General features: G+C 31.2%; 2 protein-coding genes across 2 annotated transcripts; both read right to left on the bottom strand.

Annotated features, from left to right (window-relative positions):
• Positions 1-749: 749 nt before the first annotated feature.
• On the bottom strand, positions 750-4,782 carry LOC114394470 (protein YELLOW LEAF 1, choloroplastic-like). The gene is made up of 5 exons (XM_028356054.1): positions 4,603-4,782; positions 3,237-3,304; positions 2,394-2,560; positions 1,727-1,796; positions 750-1,385 (listed from the first exon to the last, which is right to left on the bottom strand). Exons 2-5 carry the CDS (start codon positions 3,280-3,282, stop codon positions 1,189-1,191), a joined length of 480 nt encoding a protein of 159 aa, XP_028211855.1. The 5' UTR covers positions 3,283-3,304; positions 4,603-4,782; the 3' UTR covers positions 750-1,188.
• Positions 4,783-11,360: 6,578 nt separating this feature from the next.
• On the bottom strand, positions 11,361-15,310 carry LOC114397485 (E3 ubiquitin-protein ligase At4g11680-like). The gene is made up of 3 exons (XM_028359531.1): positions 14,009-15,310; positions 12,444-12,834; positions 11,361-11,843 (listed from the first exon to the last, which is right to left on the bottom strand). Exons 1-3 carry the CDS (start codon positions 14,455-14,457, stop codon positions 11,697-11,699), a joined length of 987 nt encoding a protein of 328 aa, XP_028215332.1. The 5' UTR covers positions 14,458-15,310; the 3' UTR covers positions 11,361-11,696.
• Positions 15,311-17,397: the final 2,087 nt, after the last annotated feature.

Consider the following 17,397-nt stretch of genomic DNA (forward strand, 5'->3'; position numbering starts at 1 on the left):
AATAGAAATGTGTTGTAAAAGAAAATAAAAAATAAAAAGAAAAATGAAATGAAAGAATTATAAAATGAAATTGTATAAAATCTTTATTATATATATATATATATATATATATATATATATATTTGTGTGTACATCTTTAAAATTGAATAATGGATATAGAAGTAAACAGAATTAAAAATGTTATATATCTTTTTAAAATTTATTAAAATTGTTATTCGTTTAACATAACTTTTAATTATGTCTATTTTCCATATAATAATATATATGTTTACTTTTTCTAATACTTAATACAAAAAGCATCATCTATTATTTCTTCCCTAACCCATAAGGGTCAAAGTAAAAGGGAACTTGATCAATCTTCTATATTCAGTCATGAATAATACACCTGAGTTCTGGAAAAATTTAGAATGAAAAGTGGAAACAATAATACACTCTTTTCAATATAATGCATATTTATTTCAATTTATTTTGACAAATAGTTACTTATTTTCTATCTACATTAATTTGTTTTTAAAAATAACAAGTATTCCAAGCTATTCCAAAATAGACTATTCGATAACTAGAACTTATTAAAAACCATGAAATATAAGTGATACGAAATAAGTGTTGCCTACATTTCATGAGTCTCGATAAATTAAGTCAATAATAAAAGGCGTATTTGATAAAACTATATTGAAGATCATATTATTAACATTTGTTTCTTAGAATTATAATCAAGGTTAAGCAAGGCAGTTAAAGAGCAAGCTTTAAGCCCACGTCAATCATGACAATAATTTTGTTCGTTCTAGAAACATTTTTTTGATGTATCCTAAATTAGCATCAAACTAGATTGTAACATAATAATATTCAACCAAGATTAACCAGGTAAAGAGCATTTGCTAGTGTATGCCGCCACAAAGTGCTCCTCTCAAGGACCATGAAAAGCTAATTTGTACTATCTAAGTCAAAAAACATAACTACTATGCTGATGTAATTTGATACTAATTATCACAGTATTTCCTTCCATACTAAACTTTCAAGTGGGATTGAATTTGTAACATACAAAATTCTGCGCATTGCATTATCTTAGGCAAGCACAGAACCTCAGTTAACCAATGTAATCTACGGTATGCATATATGAGAGAGGATATCAAAGAATAAAGCAGCAAAATACTCCAAGCAAAGCATGCATTTGTGGTGGTCAATTCTTCACCTTCTTCGGTCATCCCTGTATGTGTCTTCAGTTTCCTTATCCTTTAAGAAGCCAAGAAAAGCGAGAAAGCCAAAAAAGAAGAATCCACCAGACCAGTTGCCTCCGCCTCCACCTCCTCCACCACCACCATCATCATCATCACGAGGCGGAAATCCAGTTCCACCATCGTCGAGTTGTGGTGACTTCTCCTTGCCTGAAAATTGAATTAAACTATGATGGACAATCTAGAACATGCTTTGAAAGAGTTAGAGTCTATTAGTGACAACTAACAAATAACAATTGCGTGTTTCATAATGTTTTCCTATGAGTAAACACAAAGCAAAATAGAGTTAACTTTATTTTGAAGGACTTCTGTTCCGTTTTCCATGTTTGAGAGCAGGATAATTCTTTTATAAGAGACAACAGGTCCTTAATTATTTGTTAAAAATAGACAAATCATTCTGACAAATGGAACACAGGAAAATTGCAACAAGGAGGGAAATGCCCTGACTGAAAAGAGTTGACAAAGCAATAACGTTGGTCATCAGCAATTACCAGGAACATGAGTAATTGTAGGAGCCTGGCGAGTAACAGTTTGGGTTTGCTCTGCACCACATCTTGCATTCTGCATATTTCAGAGGAGATTAGTAAAGGAAAAATAATAAAAAGTATTGTCTTTTCTATTATTATTGTTTAGAAGTTAGAACAGCATGTGTTCAAATACGAAATCTCAACACAATACATAACATTTTTCTAATACTAGTATAAATATGGGGAAAATAATAGCACGAAAAAATGTCTGCAAGGTAAGTGACCACAAGAAGAGAAATTGTTAAGTTATGCTTAGAAAGTTTTGGACAAAAAACACATAACACATCAAAACATGTAAATCTTGGATGCACATTAACGTATGATATTTAATGCCTTAAAGTAGCATACCACAAGTCAAAATCAATATGCTATTTTAATTTTTCCAGTCTTTTATTTCATGTCCCTAAAATGTCCTAAATGGCCATTGAAAATTGCCTCTAATGAAGTTTTCCCTAAGTGAAAAATATATTCAAAGTTAGGAAACTGATAGGCTATATATGCCTTATAGGTGAGAACAAAATAAACAAGATCTATATGAAAAATATATTCAAACTCAAAGTTAGGGAACTGATAGACTACCGGAAGGTGACGAAAGCATCAAAGATTAACTAAAGAGAGTAAAGAACATTACCAAAGCTGCAGCACATATTATAGTTGCTAGCTGCGTAGAACGAGTTCTTCTACCGAATGGAAACTGTGTACTACTCAGAGATATTGAATTATTAGTCGTCTGTAGTCGTCTTGGAAAGCTCAATGTGGAAACAACATTCTGTTCAATGCAGTGGCCACCTCTTCTGACTGTGTACAAAAATACAATCACTTCACTAACATCATGGAATTTAGAAAATTGAATTATCTTTTCAACCATTTAGAAGAGTGCAAGGACTTTGGATCAATCCCACCTTTAGCAAGAAGAAATGGAATGGAATTAGGGAATGGAGAGGGTTACATTACTTACTGTAACCCATACCCATAGAGAGAAATGTATATGAAAGCATTTTTCATCTAAAACTGTGTATGCAAGCAGTTGATTTTACACAATTGTGCAATCAACAAATTATATGCAATTTTTACACACAAGTGGATGTGTTAAAAACATGAGTTTTCAAAAGTGGATATGTTGATGCTTGGATCATATAGCATTCAATGATGCATCAATTTTGTTTCCAGGGAGAAATCTTAACAATCAAGATTGCTCAATCTGGATTCTGGATGGGACACATTATCACAACCGAAGAACTTTCGTTGCCAAGACCTGACAAGCCTATAAAGTATAAAAGGGCTTAAGGGCTTGCTAAGTGTAAAATGAGATACAACATATTCATCAATGAATATTGCGCCAAGGATTTCTCTGTGCAGGCATTGTGATGCAGATGCAAAATAAAATATGAGCAACTGTAATTTCCCCAACTGTTTTTCTGATATTTAAGTTTAAATTGAAATGCAACATACAAAAGTCAGAAATTATCATTACCTGGTGGTAATACGGGCAAAGATGCAATTGCACTAATAGCCAACATTGATAACTAGACAGGAAGAGAACTGGCATGAAAACGAAATTTCACTTCAGAAAAAAAAAGCTGGAAGTATAACTGAAGAAAATAAAAGATAATATCATTAGCCAATATCAAAAGGCGGCTAAAACTGTACAACAGAGGGTATCGAGAAAAAACAACTCCCAATCGAGGAATGTTATACCTAAGTCTCCAACATACTTCCAAAGATGATTGTAGAAGACCAAAAACCAGCCATACAAAAAAGAGCCAAGAGTAGACTAGACACTCAGCAAAGATTATTTATAGTTTTATATTTTCAATGAAAATAAAGTTTAGAATCTTTAGATTGGGAGGAGGCTCTCCACATTCCATGGTTAGACTACTGATTGGTTATCAATGGGGGATTCCAGTCATGAAGTTATCATGAGCAGAAGGTTGAAGGTTAGCCCCATCGATTTTGTAGTTAAGTGATGATTAGATTGCCAGCAGATTCTATTGTGCAATGCAAATAAGAAATCAATTTGTCACCTACTTCTACTCTTCACAGTTAAGCTTTGTTAATATAAAAAACATTCTCCAGCACTCCCTACCCACCTTGTTTAATGTGCAAATTTTAATAGGAGGGCAGACACAAAAGAAAAAGACCCCTAACAATCTGAAATCAGAAATTTCTTAAAAGAATACATTCCTTGTCTAATAATTGGAATCAAAATTGCTTTAAATTAGTCTCAACTTCTAATTCACTCTGCCATACATCATACGATTCTAATGTCAATGCTTCATCTACATACTAACACCTTGCACCGCCATTCAATAATATGAACATTTGCCAAATAATTGAATGAATTTGACATCTCCGAGTGTTATCAACTTGTCATTCATCAAACTCATTAAAAGACAAAGCAACACATCATTGGATAATAATGTCAAATTCTTTTACCTTGATAGTGCATCAAAATAAAAACACTGTATCACATTACAAGCTCGAAAATGTATCCACACAGAATTGGCTTCAGCATATTTGAAATTCTTATCCTATGGCACAAGTGCCAAACTCCTTACACCTATTTCTACAATCTCTCTAAAATTTAAATTTTCTGCACACACAACATCTTCCAACATAAGTAAAGAAAAAAATCATGCACCTAAAGACATACAAAACCAAAAACTGTACTGTTTTCAATTTGTTCACGAAAAATAAAAAATCAACAGCTTCTACTGAAACTGAGCCGGGAATTCTTTACAACGCAACAAACCAATCACTGAGCAACAAAGGGTGGTAAAAAAAGACCATTAAAATTGAACCTTTACGGTGATATCACAGAAAGGAACAAAACATGGTACCGTATCACGCGGAGCCGTCGATGTCTTTCCAATTCGCGAGTTTTCCGAACGAGAAAGTGTGGAGGGATTGCGAAATTGGGTTTCAATTGGGAGCTCCAAGTGAGAAAAGGAAACCCTGACGAAACAGAGGAAGAAGACGATAGAGAGAAGAATCAAATTGGTCCCAATGCACAAGAAACCTTACAAATTTCAACCACATCTTTATTTATTTATTTATTTATTTATTTATTATTATTATTATTATTATTATTATTATTATACATGAATAATTTAAAAGTTTGCTAAATATATGAGTCGAATGGTAATTTGATTTAATTTACCTTCTTAACCACGTTGATTTGAATTAATCTGATTTAACATCAATGGAGTAATAAATGACTAAAATTAATATTCTTTATTATATAATTTATGTTATGCACATATTTAAAATATTTTATGATAATATTTTAAAGAAATATTTGTTTTGACAAAATCTTTATACCATCTAAGCACATTCTTATTATAAAATCTTTATCACAATTTTAAAAAAAAATTATAATTGAATCTAAAAATGAACAAATATGATACTAAATATTTTAAAAATTAATTTTATTAATATACATATATTTTTATATAAATACTAAATACAAATATACTATAATTTAATCGAACCTAACTCCTGCCGATTTAAAATCTAATTTGAATTGAATAATCACGTTGCGTGATTGTTTGGTCCATTAACATAAATCTTGTCGTAGATAGGTGCAACCATTAGCAGTATGCCCTAATTAATTTGTTCATACATTTTTATTTGTGATTGGTTCTCTGTTATCTGCATTATTTTTTTTTGTTCATATGTTTTAAGAAGTTCAAGAACATAATTATTTTACAACACTTAACACCTACTGGTCTTACTTGGAAACACTAATATCCCATCATTGAGATTGGAGGAAATATAAAATTTGTCATTTATATAGCACAGGATTAGTTTTCCAGCAGCAGAATCTGATTTCAGTCTAATATCAAGTTAAATTCGGCTGATATGCCAAAAAAATATATCGTTAATATTTATTCTCTGGTAATACTTAATGCTTTTTATGTATCTAACTACCTCCAAAACTTCTAATCAATCAATATATAATACATAATTACTAACTAGACTGTCAAGTGTCAACACACGTAATAAGCTAATGAGATTGTTAGTATAAGCGTCGCACTCTAATGAGTCTTTTTTTATAATTGGTATTCTTTCTAAATCAGCATTTGAGCAGACTATGATTTAAATGATCCACATAAGAATTTTCCAGTTCCTTTCTGGACAAGAATTCCCTCCATTTAGCATGATTGGTTCTCACCATTTGACCCACATAAGTTTTTATAGATACATATGTTTCTACTATTTTGTCTAACTGATCATTGTCATTTGTGAGTAGCAGATCGATGCTCTCCATGCATGATTATTGTGAATGTGTAGTAGAAATTTTAATAGCCAAGATTCTTACATTTGTAATTTATATTCAATACTGTGTAGAATAATAAAATAAAAAAATATTAAGTCATCTTCAATTCTAAAAAAGATCATAATCGCAATTATTTTATTTGTTATAAAAAATTAGTCCCAACTCTTTTATAATTATTTCTGTCAAAGTCTATTCTTGCCGCCATGTCATAAATAAAGCTAGATAGACTAGGGTTAATTCACATAGAAGATCTTTCATTTTGCAAGAAATCAACTATGAGTTTTTGAATCACCACAAAAATAAATTGAACATCTCGTTGAGTCTGTTCAAGAAAAGTAAATTTTCATGTTATTAGCAAACTAAAGGACTCGGGAAGAACACCTTGATGAAGAAATAGGGGTCATTAGCATGCATATGTATATGTGTATATGTGCAACCTCATTACAATCATGGTTTTAAATTGCGGTTGCATTTACAGTGAATCAAAAAACCTTTACATTACAAGTAATTATATAAAAAAAAAAATACAGTTGATTTTGCTGCAATTATGGTCGCAATGCGATTGCGATGAGTGAAAATACCTTGACATTGCGGCCATAATTATCATTGCGAACCGATCTTTAAAACCATGCTTGTAATGCAAACTATTGAGCATGGAGTGAGTCACTGATTGAGCCTGCTTTAGACCCTAATTCAGCAAGGTTAGAACCAACGGATTTGCCCCGACGAATTCCAGAAGATCGATGGTGTCGACATCTAAAGGAACCAGCATGTGTGGTGGGTGAGCATAGACAGTTCAACCTTCCATTTGAATTTTTTCGGGTTATGGGTTGAGATGTTGGTGACATGAACATATGTGAATTCTGAGATGTTGTTGGTGACACAAGCACATGTGAATTCTGGAAGGTTTCCACGTCCAACTCAGGGAGTTTACTTAACTTCATCCTTGGGGGCTTTTGCTCCACCTTTGGCTCCATATTTTGTCTTACCAAAGCTTCGATCTCCTATTAACAAAGTAACAACAAATTACACCTTGCCTAAATTTGTCTCCTAGAGACCAAGTTAATTGAAATATACATGTGTTTGTTAAATCCCTCTTCACTTTGTCAATTGATTAAGCTATTACAATTTAATGCCTTCAAAATAAAGATCTAGGACATGTTAGAGAAGATAGAGTTACTTCTTACTTTTTTTTTTTTTGAAAGGCTGGAGTTACTTCTTACTGTGTAACATAAATCAATATACCAAAGAAATGTTAATTAACACCTTTTTTAAACCTTTTTTATTGTGTTATAATTTTTTTAGGTTGTAATCTATTTTAAATGTCTTTTACATGTCAAACAATAAAGCACCTATGCATGCATGAGCAGAACCAAATAATGCTAATAGCTTAACCTTCAATCATTTTTCATGAAAAGATGCTTCATTAGTAATTAAGAAATGACTTATACTGCATAAGTATTAAGAGATGACTTATACATGCATGCTTCATTAGTATAAAGAGGCGCTAATAACAAACAAATGCATTGTATACTGCATAAGTATTTTAAATATTACTTACAGCAATGCAAATTATAAAATGTTTAAGAAAAAACTGTCTAATTGATAAAAGATTTACTAATATTCCATAATGTTTAATGTTAATTGAATAAAATTAAGGTGAGTGTTGATTTAAAGAAATTCGAGAAAATAATCAAAGATACAAAAATATTAAAGTGATTTGATATAGAGGTTCATGTGTCACGCAAAGTAAAATGAACATGTATATCATCTTATTATTTTTAAGAAAAAGAATCTAACTTATTATACAACAACAAACAAGATTGTGTAGTTGTGTGTTATGCATGGAAGTGAAGGTAAGAGAATTCTATATAAAAAAGAATATTGATGGAAGCCATGTACATGTGTACGTGTTCTGAATAAAAATGAAGGCAAGAAAATTCACAAAGACAAAGTTGATGAAAGCCAAAAGTGACATTTACCTGTTTATGTGTGAAGGCATGCAAAAACTAGCGTAATTCCTTCCCTGAATGAACCACTAGCTTCACAAAAGGTGCCTTGAATTTTGAGCAGGAAGGGATATATGCTTCCCACAAAAGTGGACATAATGAAAATTCCTTTAAAAAACTAACATAGCGTTGAGTCAGCCTTAATCTTTGGGGACGTACGTTAACTAACTTGATTTTGTTATTTCAAATATGTGGTATTTACCAAATCAACAGTTTGTGACCACAAGTTTCCACCTCCATCAACCGCAAAATGAGGGAGAAAGAAAGACAATTAATTAAAAAGAAAGTTCTTTTATTGGGGTACCATTTAATCATCTTGCTAGCTTAATGTTGAAAATAGCGTAGTTTATTTTACACTAGTTTAGATAAATAAATAGAACTACTTTAAAAAATAAAATATTAAAAATAGGTTTGTTTTAATAATGAAAAAAAATAGTTAAAAGATATGTTGTATGCAAAAAGCTCAACTCTTAGTTGTAACTAGTTATCAACCCGTGCGAGACATGAGTTTATTTTGGAAATCTTGTAGATAATTTTTTTAAAAAAATTGAGTTATTTTTCAGTGCTTTTCCACTTCAATATAATGATGAATACAAGGAGAAATACAATGGAAAAAATGAGTTTCAGGATTCTCTATCGATAATCTCGCTAAAGAATGAGCCACCATATTGGCCTTCCTACTATCAAAATTGGCATGAAAATTTGGGTTCATCCTTAGCAGATTGCGAATTTGCTGAATTATAATTCCGCACTCAATAATCTGATTATTAAGACCGTGTAACTGGTAAAACCAAGGACTTACAATAAGTTGCGAAGATAGCCCTTAATTTTTATTATATTAAAAATAGTTTAGAAGGGGGCATCATGATTATGAATAAGATTGAGAGTTTACAATATCATTTTTCATTTTAAATAAAATTTATTTGATTGCATCTAATTTATGAGGTGAAATAATAAATTTACTTTTTTTTAGTTGCTTTAATATCCAAAGTTTTAAAAAAATGTAAATAAGAATATAGTTGCTGATATATATATATATATATATATATATATATATATATATATATATATATATGATCTTGATGTGTTATAAACTCTCCTCAATTTATGACTAGTTTAAAATAATGAAGTACTTTATTTATAGTTTAATTTTTTAAATATTAATTAATTATAAATCACTCTAAATATAACTTTTAAAATAATTACGACAATTTTTATTCTAATAAAATTCTTTTTATTAATTTTATGTGTAGAAACATGTATGTGGTATCAGGTTCTTGATTCCTTTTGCAAAGCTTCTGGATTAAAAATATATTTTCAGAAGTCTAGATTCATGGCATTGAATAATGTTCTAAGGAGAAAAATATCAAAATATTCATCTAGGGTTTTCAGCATACGCAAAAGTTGATAACTACTTGGGCTTTCCTATTCTCACTGGGAGGGTCAAGAATTCTGATTTTTCCTCTATTGCAGTTCGCATGAGTAACAAGCTAGCTAGTGGGATGGAAGGCTAAATTATTGAACAGGGTCAGGATGTGTTACATTGGCTAAATCAATTTTGAATGCTATTCCTATTTACACCATGCAGAATATGTGGATTCCAGATCGAGAGGGAGTTTAATTGTGAGGATATTGATAATGTGGTTAGAAGGTTTGTATGGGGAAAACCATAATCTCATTGGGTTAATTGGGAAACTATTACCCAACCAAAGTCTAGAGGAGGATTGGGCATTCATAAAACTCGATAGACTAATATTGCGTTACTTGGTAAAAATACTTGGTCTTTGTTGCATGAGCCTAGCTAATAAGCTTTGGGTTCAATTGTTGTTTGAGAAATCTTGTATGAGCATTCTATACTGCACCAACCTGATGTTACATGAAGGAATTTATGATGGCATGGCGCTGATCTTAAAGTCAAGTTGATAATTAAGTTCGTTGAGAATCAATTTTATTAATGATTAATTTGTATATTATTTATTTAAAAATGATGTCAGAAATCTTCGACAGGTCGCCTTGAAATGAAGAACAGACAACCTGTTGAAAGTTTCCGACATATTTTTAGAGAAATCATATACAAATTGTTAATTAATGAAATCGATTCTTAACCATCTTCAAACAACCGAATAACAGAAATAACATAATTGTCAACTTGGCTTTCATGTTAGTCATACCATCATAAATTCCTCCATGTAACACATGAGCATACATGGTTATCTTTAATTGTCAAGGCCACAACATATCCATTGAGCCTAGCTTTAAGTTTCGTGTTGGTCGAGGAGATTTATCCATCTGGTATGATTGATGGGTGCATTTGTAGTCTTGTGAACTATGTCAACATTCTGGACGTGAGTTTGACCATGAGGGATGTTTATTGGAATCAGATTTCTAAGGTGGTTCCTATGGATATAAGACAGAAATTCAGTAGTATCTTCCTCAATGATAATACTTAAGACGCTATTGTTTGGAATGCTTCTAATGATGGTTCCTATTCTGCCAAATCTCTCCCCCATGCTAGTGAGTTAAAGTATCTTTAATGGAGGTTCTTCACCTCAATATAATTCATTTTCACTATATCTACTACCAGACACGCTTCCAAGTTCTCCAACATCAAGGTTCTACTTTAGGAAGAAAAAAAAACTCTCAAGAATTTTTTTTTTTTAAAACAAGATAATTTTTTAATATCTTGTGTCTTTTTATTTCCTTACTAAATTGCACACATAAATACAACAAAGAAGACATTTATTTTATATTTGTGATGATTTTATTTATGACTATTAAAAACTAACAAAAATTACTGACATATGACATGTGGTGTTTTCCGGTGGTTTTATATAATAAAAAAAAATCAATTTATGAAACAATAATCAATTTCTTTTCTAGTTCTCTTATCTCAAACCCATCATATTTTTCACTTATTTCTCTCTTCCACATTTATATCCATCTTATTTATTTTCCTCTGACTAAATAGTCTGGATGTGGATCAAACTCATTCAACAACAACAAAATGTTACCCCAATGTAAACCAATGCAAAATCATGTTATCCATAAATTTCAAGTACCAACCTACCTATATATGTTGTTAAATGGATCAAGATTTTACCTCTTCTAAACACGTGCATCGAAACCATTGAGTCCATTATATTACAGAATTTATCTCAACCCAACTATTGAAAATGGAAATTTTGTTTTTTCTAGATTTTTCTTCTTCTACATATTAAGGTACATTTATCACAACTTAAATTTATGATGCTTTATATAATTTCACACGTATTCCAATTACTCGAGTTAAGCCCAAATAACTGCTTTTAAATTAAACAGGAAACGCAGTCCAAATAATTTTATTGTATAAAAATTAAGGAGCAAATATAAATATTTACTTCATTATTCAGTACAACTATATGCTCACCTTGCAATATTTAGATGACAGGATAGGGGAGGAAAAACTTGTAAAAACAGTGGACTAATTTGAAAAGTAAGGGGATTGGTTCACTCCTAAGAACAAGTATTCAATGTAGTTTTGGTTACTGGTGACCTCTTCTGTACATGTACAAACTCACTCGTGTAACCAAAAGGGGAAAAAACAAAATAATTGGGAATATATATAAGATTGTGAATGTTCTTGTGTATTTTCTGCCTCGTCCTATTGCTACCTTTGTAATCCTTGTTTGCAAAGAGGGCAGCATGATATAATTCTTAACCATTGATCCACACATTTTAGGTGGAACAAATGGGAACAGGGTAATTGCCTAACTTCTTCTTTGTCTTTGTATTTGGCCAAGCAAATGCAACATTCCTGTTAATTCACCCAACAACACAAACGGATCAATTCAATAAAAAAATAATTATATATGAAAAAAAACATGCACACATATATATGAGGTATATATGGTGAAAAGTGAGAGAAAAAAAAACATAAATCAAATCTTGATCATTTATACCCCAGATTAGTTCCTTTATTGACAACATGTTCTCACCTACACATGCTCCATATATACACATAGGAGAAATATTAGTAACACATTTCTTTTAGTGAAAAATTATTACATGACTTGAGATTATTATGTGTTCATATTTCCAATCAATTTTTATGTAATATGTATAATTAAAACATTTGACTATGTATCACACGAGGATTGCTTGTAGATCATAGACATAATGGTTTCCGACTACAAATAATTTCTTCTTTTAACATACTGTTTTTATTGTTAGTTAAAATTGATTAAATATCGTAAAAGTTTGTATGTCATACTTATTTAATGTGTCACACTCATAATTTTATAATTTTCAAGAAATTTTAACCAATGTTAAAATGTTAAAGTGTGTTAGAGAATATGCATATTAATAGCAAAATCTAAATGTTACTAATTTTGTGTATGATAGTTATTTCACTTACTGGATCTTCATTGATCAATCTTTCACTGCTTTGAGAGTCATTGCCAAGGTCCAAGTTGGTGTGAACCCCTTTATATCTCCAACTTGGGAGTTGTGAGATTTGATCTTCAGATGCCCCTCTAGCAGAGGACCCCATGCTCATGTTGTATCCAAGGAGGGTGCTCATTAGTGGCACACAACAACACAAAAGCAAAAACAGTAGGAAAGGGAAAGAGTAGCATATTGCATTCCAAGAAAGCAAGATGATGCAGAGCACTTGGAGTTTTGGAGCTTGTGGGAAGGACCCAAAACGTGAGTCAAAGGCCCATACATTGCCCATCACGAACCATATGGCAAAGAAAAGCTCTAGTGAACTACGGCATTTGTCTATCAAATGTGAGCTCCTGTACACACTGCATGGGACTAAGTTAACTTACTTTTCTTTTTCTTCAAATTTGCAACAAGAAAATTTTTCAAGCGTAATTTGTGCAAAAAAAAAAAACTCGTACCAAAGAGGATTTTTGTTATTAAATATATTATTTTCAATATTCTTTAATATTTGATAATAAATCCTACATGAATTTTACTTAATCACAAAATAAAATCATATATGATCAAACGATATGAAAATATTTGTACATTACCATTCAATATCAATTTATCATATATAATAAATTTATTAATTTTAATAATTATTATTTTAAAAGTTATGCTAAACATGATTTCTGAGTAGTCAGTAGTATAAAAACTTTTATATTGAGACGTTTCCTATTAAACTCTAACAACAAAATGTATATTAAAATAGTGTGTTAAAAATGTGTTAACATTTTTCTTTGAATGAAAGGTATCAGATGTTAGGAGTGGTGCCTTATTATTGACCCCATAGAAGTTAAGTTAGGTCAGCCGAATTCATATAATAATTGGGCTAATCAATAAACATATGATTTGTGGTGGCCTGGCCTAATTATCTTTTGTTTGTTTCCTGCTTCAACCAATTTTTTCAGCGAAAAAATTAAGTTACTTTTTCATTCCCTTTCTTTTACTATGAAATTATGATTATTTCATAATTAAAAAGTTAAAATGATATTTTTGTCTTCATGTCCTAACTTTATGTGATGAAACTTGTGGGACATTATTAAAACTACAGGAGTTAAATCTTCATCAATGCTCTGACCCCTTTTCCAGCTCTCATTCCTCTCTTGTTTCCCCATGTGCACCATGTGCACTCCCATAGGCCCACTACAATTATAGGGCTCTCCCTCAAGAAAAAATCAAATCAAATCAAAAAATAAAAAATCCATCTTTAGCAATTCCATAGTTTCTTGTTGAAATACTAAAATAACAAATTAAAGTTCAACACTACAATTATTAGATTTTTTTTATGGCAGAAGATTCTTCTGTCTTGAAGTTGTTTGTATTCGGCCAAAAAAACAATGGTGTCAACATTTTCTAATTTCTACTAGGCTCTAACCAATGTTCTAACTTTTCAGCACATTCACATAATGAGTACCCTATAAATTGTAACTACCAATTGCTAATGACAAAAGACGGAAATGGAAGTTGTTGAAATGAATAGCATAGGGGTACCTTGATTCTTCATTGTTTCTCTGCTGCTCCAATTCAGAGAGGGTAAGAGCGTTATTCCCTTGAGTGACATGAAGTTGATGGTAGCGGCCACAAAGTAGAAGAAGATTAAGGACACAACCAATATCATAACCTGCTATCCACACCCTCATAGGCCAAATTGGCTTCTCACTCTTTGAAATGGCCAAAGTGAATGTTGTGCTTGTTATCTGGACCAACAAAGCAATCAACTCCAGCATCATCCAAGTGCTGGAATTGAAAGGGTTGGAGCCGAGATCGGATCTCGGTCCATTTTGGTAATGGAATACTCTTCTCAAGAAGGTGAACCATCTTGATCTAGATATTCTCATGGCCACTCTAGTCATGAAAGAAGGGGAGGAAGCAGGAGAGTGACTATTTTGTACACTAGCCATGCTATGTTCCAATGCAAAATTTGAAGGAAATGAAGCCATGCTGCTTCAACTAATTGGGTTATTGAAAGGAAATGTTGTTGTCTTTTGGATATGTATGAATAGAGGATAATGAAAAGAGGATACCCCTTTTGCCTCTATATAAGTATTCAGATCAGAACAAGTCCAAAATTGAAAAACGTGTTGTGCCTGAGACCAAGTCTTGTTTGATTCTCAATATTGAACATAAGCATTTAAGAAATTGTAGGAGAGAGCCAACTTATTTGAAGTCTTGGAGATAAATTCAAAAGTCAAGAAACAACATTCAAGAAATTGTCACTATGCTTTCAATTTAAAAATACCATCTATTGAAGACACATGAACACGAAATTCAGCAACCAAATTTGTCTACTAATTGAAACCAGCTCCAACATCTTTGAAAAGCAGCAGCAGCAGCAGCCTTATCTCATGTCGGACTTGGAGAACTTTTCAGGGTCAGCACCACCGCAGCTCAAGAACTTGGCACCAAAATCAAACTAGTGCTACAATTGATACAAACCAAGGTTTCAAGCGAATGTCATGAACCCTTTAGTAATAACATAGTGAACAGAAAGACTTGGAGGTGAAAAAATCTAGTGAGTGTGAAGAAGAGGTGGAGATGAAGTGTATATAGAAGGAAGGTAGGAAAAGGAAACAGAAAGGGAAGATTGGTATGAAGGGTATGTCAGGAAGGTGAAGTTAGAGTCTCAGAAGGTGACCAAGAATCGACTACTGAACTTTGCTTTGATTACAAGAGACTACTACTCTCTCTAGGTTCGGAGGGAAGTTAACCGTTGGCCAACTTCCTCTATAGCTATATTTTCTATGAAGTAAGAGTTGCTGAGAAAAGCAATTGTCGGAGTTCAATTTTTTCAGAACTTTCCTCTTTTTTTCTCTCTCTTCCTTTGAGAAAATTAGGACCAACACAAAGATTTTTATTTTTTTTTTCCTCCTCGTATTATTTTATTTTTAAAAAAAGTAAAGTTTATTAGTTTTTCCCTCTTTGAATTCAAGTGGATAAGACTTAAAGTGGTTATATCTGATAAGTGATCCATACATACGTAGGACTAGTATATAAGGTGTAAAGTTTGTTAATTTCGTGTCCTCCATAAATGCATTCTTTATAGTTTATATGCTATAAATAAAAATAAACCAAAAAAAAATTGATTTGAATTCTGGCGGGGACAGGTGATTTTGTGATTGTGTGGTGTGGTAAAGGGTTGCCCACCTAATCCAACTATAGCAATTTATGCCAATGTTAGAGAGGAGGATTGTGGCCCTACTTGGGTGTAAGAATGATTGCTACAATTTTGCATATTAGCCACACCATTTACACTTGGGGAACCCTTTTTTTTTTAACCTGTTCTGATATTTTTAGAGAGGAGAAGACAATATCTAGACACTGTTTGTTTTGCTTACATGATTGTTTTGATTAATGCTTGTGCTTAATGATGGAGATTGTTTCATGTGGCTTAACTTTGCACAGTAGGTCATGTGTAAGATTTTCACCTAATTGTGTTAATCATGAGTGGAGACATATCATTCTTCTGTTCTCAACTTGGCATGAATATGCATGCAAGTGGTTTTGTTTAAGGTTAAACGGAACCATCCAATTTTCATATTGAAGTTTGATAAATTATGTAATGTGGGGTACTATTAAATGTAAAGGTTGTAAGAATATCTACCTTCTTTACTAAAAATTGCAAACAATAAAACAATAATAACATTTTTTCTTAAAATAAATGTTTGGAAAACTGAATATTAGGGTCTGTTTACTTGTTTTTTCATTTTCTATCTTCATTTCTTGTTTTCAATTTTAATTATAAAACTGTCATATTATTTTTAATTTGTTTTTTTGTGCAGGAAATAAAACGAAAAGAAAAAATTTGTTTTTAGTATTTTCTATATAAATATTTGAAAATAGAAAATAGATTAAAAACAAAATAGCAATTTTGTAAGTAAAATTTAAAAATAAAAAATGAAAATAGGAAATAAAAATAAAAGTAAACAGACTGTGGTACCATTTTTCCATTATAATGAGTTTAACATAGACAAGATTGAATCTTATTTGTCAAGAACTAGGGAATCTACTACCAGCAGCAAAAGTAAACTTCTGGGATCAAGCAAGCTTAAAAAAAGTCAACATCCTCTTATTAATGTGATAGAAAGAAGGCCTATCCGAAATGATAGCAAAGTTTGATCATATTTTTGAGCAATTATTAGAAATGGACATCGAAATAAAAGGGAAAATAAATATCAATGTTCAGCTAAGCTTTCGTTCATACATCATTTTCTTCTGTACTGAAATTATACATATTTTTATGCATATTTTCTTCTGTACTAAAATTATACATATTCCTATTCTTGGCTACAAGAACTTCAAATCAGATGAGAGCTGAGTCTAAATCAAAGGCAACATATTGATGGGTAGGAGTTACATATACTCAACTCAAATATTGTTAATTAATAAGTGGTTTATTTACATGAGTAACAACACAGATAAAAAAAATTAATTAATTGCCAATTTCTTAAACTTAACATAAATTCATCAATTTTAACTATTAAAAACAAATATTTTAAAGAATTTAACCGTGACACTGATAATATAAAATAATTTTATATTCTCGTTCAATTCAATTATAAATTGACGTTGATATAATTTTTAAGATAATTTTATAAAAGTTAACAAATTTATTATAAATTATAATTTATAATTGGACGAAAGTATAAAATTATTTTACATACAATATAATCTTTTTTAAAAAAAATAAAAATTAGGTACATGACTTCACAATAAAGGGTATCAAAGGGAATTCAAAGAGGTTGGGCCGGGTAGTACGTATGTTACTTGAACAACTAGAATTCAACCTTCCGCTGACCAATAAAAACTGCCAACATGTTGCTTATTAGGTGGATGTGTTGAAAGCAACAGCCTATATAATTAACAAATAAAAGATATAGTTT

The sequence above is a fragment of the Glycine soja genome, chromosome 18 (assembly GCF_004193775.1).
Source record: "Glycine soja cultivar W05 chromosome 18, ASM419377v2, whole genome shotgun sequence".
Classification (NCBI taxonomy): domain Eukaryota; kingdom Viridiplantae; phylum Streptophyta; class Magnoliopsida; order Fabales; family Fabaceae; genus Glycine; species Glycine soja.

What these genes read in the sequence shown, in the direction of transcription:
- LOC114394470 (XM_028356054.1), bottom strand. Translation starts at nt 3,282, where the DNA reads ATGTTGGCTATTAGTGCAATTGCATCTTTGCCCGTATTACCACCAG. An exon ending in TAATATGTGCTGCAGCTTTG is followed by an intron (nt 1,797 to 2,393) that starts GTAATGTTCTTT and finishes TGAAATATGCAG; the next exon opens with AATGCAAGATGTGGTGCAGA. An exon ending in TACAATTACTCATGTTCCTG is followed by an intron (nt 1,386 to 1,726) that starts GTAATTGCTGAT and finishes TTCAATTTTCAG; the next exon opens with GCAAGGAGAAGTCACCACAA.
- LOC114397485 (XM_028359531.1), bottom strand. Translation starts at nt 14,457, where the DNA reads ATGGCTTCATTTCCTTCAAATTTTGCATTGGAACATAGCATGGCTAGT. An exon ending in AGAAACAATGAAGAATCAAG is followed by an intron (nt 12,835 to 14,008) that starts GTACCCCTATGC and finishes AGTCCCATGCAG; the next exon opens with TGTGTACAGGAGCTCACATT. An exon ending in GATTGATCAATGAAGATCCA is followed by an intron (nt 11,844 to 12,443) that starts GTAAGTGAAATA and finishes GTGAATTAACAG; the next exon opens with GAATGTTGCATTTGCTTGGC.